This window comes from Crocodylus porosus, unplaced genomic scaffold, assembly GCF_001723895.1.
Source record: "Crocodylus porosus isolate Cpor-Errol unplaced genomic scaffold, CroPor_comp1, whole genome shotgun sequence".
Classification (NCBI taxonomy): Eukaryota; Metazoa; Chordata; order Crocodylia; family Crocodylidae; genus Crocodylus; species Crocodylus porosus.
Genome location: NW_017728927.1, coordinates 12,905,728 through 12,908,762, shown reverse-complemented (window position 1 = coordinate 12,908,762; position 3,035 = coordinate 12,905,728). Strand labels below are relative to the sequence as shown.

The window sequence follows — 3,035 nt, the reverse complement described above, 5'->3', positions numbered from 1 at the left end:
CCCAATTGAGCATGCCCTTGAATCATACGGTAATAGCCATTTTTTATTTATGAAAGGCTGTCTGAAAGGTGATAATAACTGCTTTTCATCTCCAGGAAAATAAAACACTTGAATCTCTCCTCCCCATAAAAATAGCACGACACTATTTGATTCTGCCATTATTGGCTATAAAACACTTCCTACTTTTATTTTCACATGCCATTGACACAACATTACATAGATACAGCAGAGAGGGGTCTGGCTCTTTGAGTGTAGTCGTGTGAACAGGAATCCAGTGACATCCAAACCACAAACAGGAACGTAAAACAGTGAACCGGGGGAGGACGGGGAGGGTGCAGTGACGTGGTCCCTGCATAGTGACTCTCCACCACCATTCACATCCCCCACACCAGTGAGCTCTCCACCACAGCCCCCTTTTCAAAATCCCACACCTATTCTTGAATTTACAGGTAGGAAATATCCCCATGGCCCAAAGCCTGTTTTCCTGTAATACTTGTCAGAGGGATTCTGAAGCTGCATTCTCTCTTGTCCAGGTGTGAACTGCAGTGATTACTTCAGTATTTCTGGCACAATTCATCTTAGGAGAATTTATCTGCATGGGACGCCAGTGTGTTTACATCAGGCTGTGAAGTCTCAAACGGCGGAGCGTGCGAGCTTCTCCACCAACGCTGTTTTTATCACTTAGTTCCTACAGCTTCTTTTAGCGCTTGCGGCTACAATGGATGTTGTTTGCAGAAAGGAGAGCTTGTTCCATTTGGGCTTTATCAGCACAGGTGAGCAGCTGCAAGTGGTCAAAGTACTGCACAATGGCTAATGTATCAGACCTGCCCGTTGGCTGCAGCGTCCTGAGATGGAGCTGCAGGAGGAGACCATCTGACTGGCACGTTACCAGAAAGCTTTTAACACGCAAGGGGGCCGTGCAACGAGTTGTGTCCAGTTGTCCCTAGTAGAGATAATTTGTCTTGTTTTTCCTGGCAAGTTCATCTGAAGTTAAATATGTCTTTTTCTCAGCATTTTTCTTCCTTTTTTCTTTCTGTATTTGGGATGGTGCTGGTGGTGATGAGATCACTTGATTTCTTCCCCACCTTTAAAATATCGGATTCAGAAAAGCACCTGGAGAGTCATCAGATGCGTTTGTTACACCTCTTGAGAAGGGTGAATGCATTCGTTGGTGCTTTTCTTGACGAGGGCTATAGGGAAGTCTTCTCACCAGGGACAGCGTTTAGAGACGGAGGCTGGCAGGACTCCAGCGGGGTTTCACACTTGCTCATAGGGCCAGAGCCCCTCTGCCCCCACTTGCCCCCAGTTGCCGGGGTGCGGCTTGGCTCTTTTCTTGATGAGCCCATGGAGTTCTGGAAAGGGAGCAACTCTGGGACAGAAGACGGTGAGGTCCCTTCAGAGAGGGAGAAGTTAAAGAGAGAGATCATCCTTTGGTGGTATTTGCTTTTCATTTCCTTTGCTGACCTGTAGAGATTCCCGATGAAGCAATAGCATATGGGGTTGAGGCTGGAGTTGGTGAGCCCGAGCCACTGAGCAAAAGGTCTGAGCTGCAAGACCCAGGGAGACGGAGTCACGTCCTGCAGTGACTTGGGGATGTTGAAATCAATCCAGATGTCCATCATGTAGACGGGCAGCCAGGAGATGGCGAACAGCAGGACCAAGGCCACGACCATCTGGGCAACCTTCCTGCGGATCTTCAGCCTGGAGGCTGGCAGGGAGCGGTTCAGGGCATTGCACTCCTTCAGCGGGCCGGCGCGGCTCCACAGCCGGCGCACGGTCAGAAAGCAGATGACCATGTTGAACAGCACGGGCAGGCAATAGAGGGCACAGAAGAGCAGGAAGTTATAGGCTTGCTTGAGTCTCTCCTGGGGCCATATCTCCCTGCAGATGGGGACCACCAGCGGCAGTCCCTCCACCACCCCGATCTCGTCCCGTCTGTTCATGAATATGAGGGGCATGCAGATCCCAGAGGACAGGACCCACACCACCAGGATGGTGCTGAGGATCTTCCTCCGGGTGAAGAAGGACCTGGCATTCAGAGGGTTGTGCACGCTGTAGTACCTGTTCACGCTGATGACGGTGAGGCTGAGCACGCTGGCCGAGACGGACACCGCCTGGACGAAGGGCACAGCCCTGCACAGGAAGTCTCCGTACACCCAGGCCTTGTATATCAAGTTCCCGGCGGTGATGGGCATGCAGACACACACCACCATCAGGTCGCAGACGGCCAGGTTGATCAGCAGGCTCCTGGTGGCACTCAGGCGGGGCGCCCCGCTGCCGCGCTTCCTGGTGAGCACCGTGATGGACATGGCGTTCCCGGCGAACCCCACCGCGAAGGAGAGCAGGTACATGACGGTGAGGCTGATGGTGACGGGCTCCTTCGCGAAGAGGAAGAGCATCTTCTCCAGCTCCTGCCAGTCCAGCTCCCGGCTCCCGTTGCGGGCGCCCGGCAGCGACCGGTTCTCCGCTCCGGCGCCCGCCAGCACGCCGCGGCGCGCCTCCGGGAGCGGGCCGGCCGGGCTCGGGTTCATTGCCGCTCCGCGCTCGCACAGGGGCAGCCGGCGAGGCAGCTTCCCTGCCGCGCCTGGAAGGAGGGCTCGGCGGGGAGGGGCAGACCCTACCAGGGTCAATATTTCCCTTTGCTAATTGCTCGGTCAATACGCGCGCGGGCGCGGGCGCGGGGCGGGGCGGGGGCGGGGCTATGAGTCTCCCTGACCGGGGTGCGTTTTCCCCGGGGCCGCGGCGGGAGGCTTCAGCGGCTTTCGTGAACTTATGGGGAAGGGAAGGCAAACATTTCCAGCTGGCCTGTCAGGAACTGACTGAGAAATGGGCCCACGCATCAGTGGGGAAAATATAGGGTGTGGGCATGCAGCGGTCCATTGCCCTGCAGTGTCACATAGGCATATTTATAGCATTTTAGAGGCAAACAGCTCTGGCAGAGTGACTGGCGTGTTGCCTAAAGCACGGGGTACAGATCACGCTCCTCGTGAGATGCACGGACGCTCCTAGGGATACCTGAAGTCTGCGCATACTTG

General features: G+C 55.0%; 1 protein-coding gene across 1 annotated transcript; it reads right to left on the bottom strand.

Moving 5' to 3' along the window:
- Positions 1-207: 207 nt before the first annotated feature.
- LOC109314835 (galanin receptor type 1-like) lies at positions 208-2,372 on the bottom strand. The gene has a single exon (XM_019542167.1). It carries the CDS (start codon positions 2,349-2,351, stop codon positions 1,191-1,193), a length of 1,161 nt encoding a protein of 386 aa, XP_019397712.1. The 5' UTR covers positions 2,352-2,372; the 3' UTR covers positions 208-1,190.
- Between the last annotated feature and the right edge of the window lie 663 nt (positions 2,373-3,035).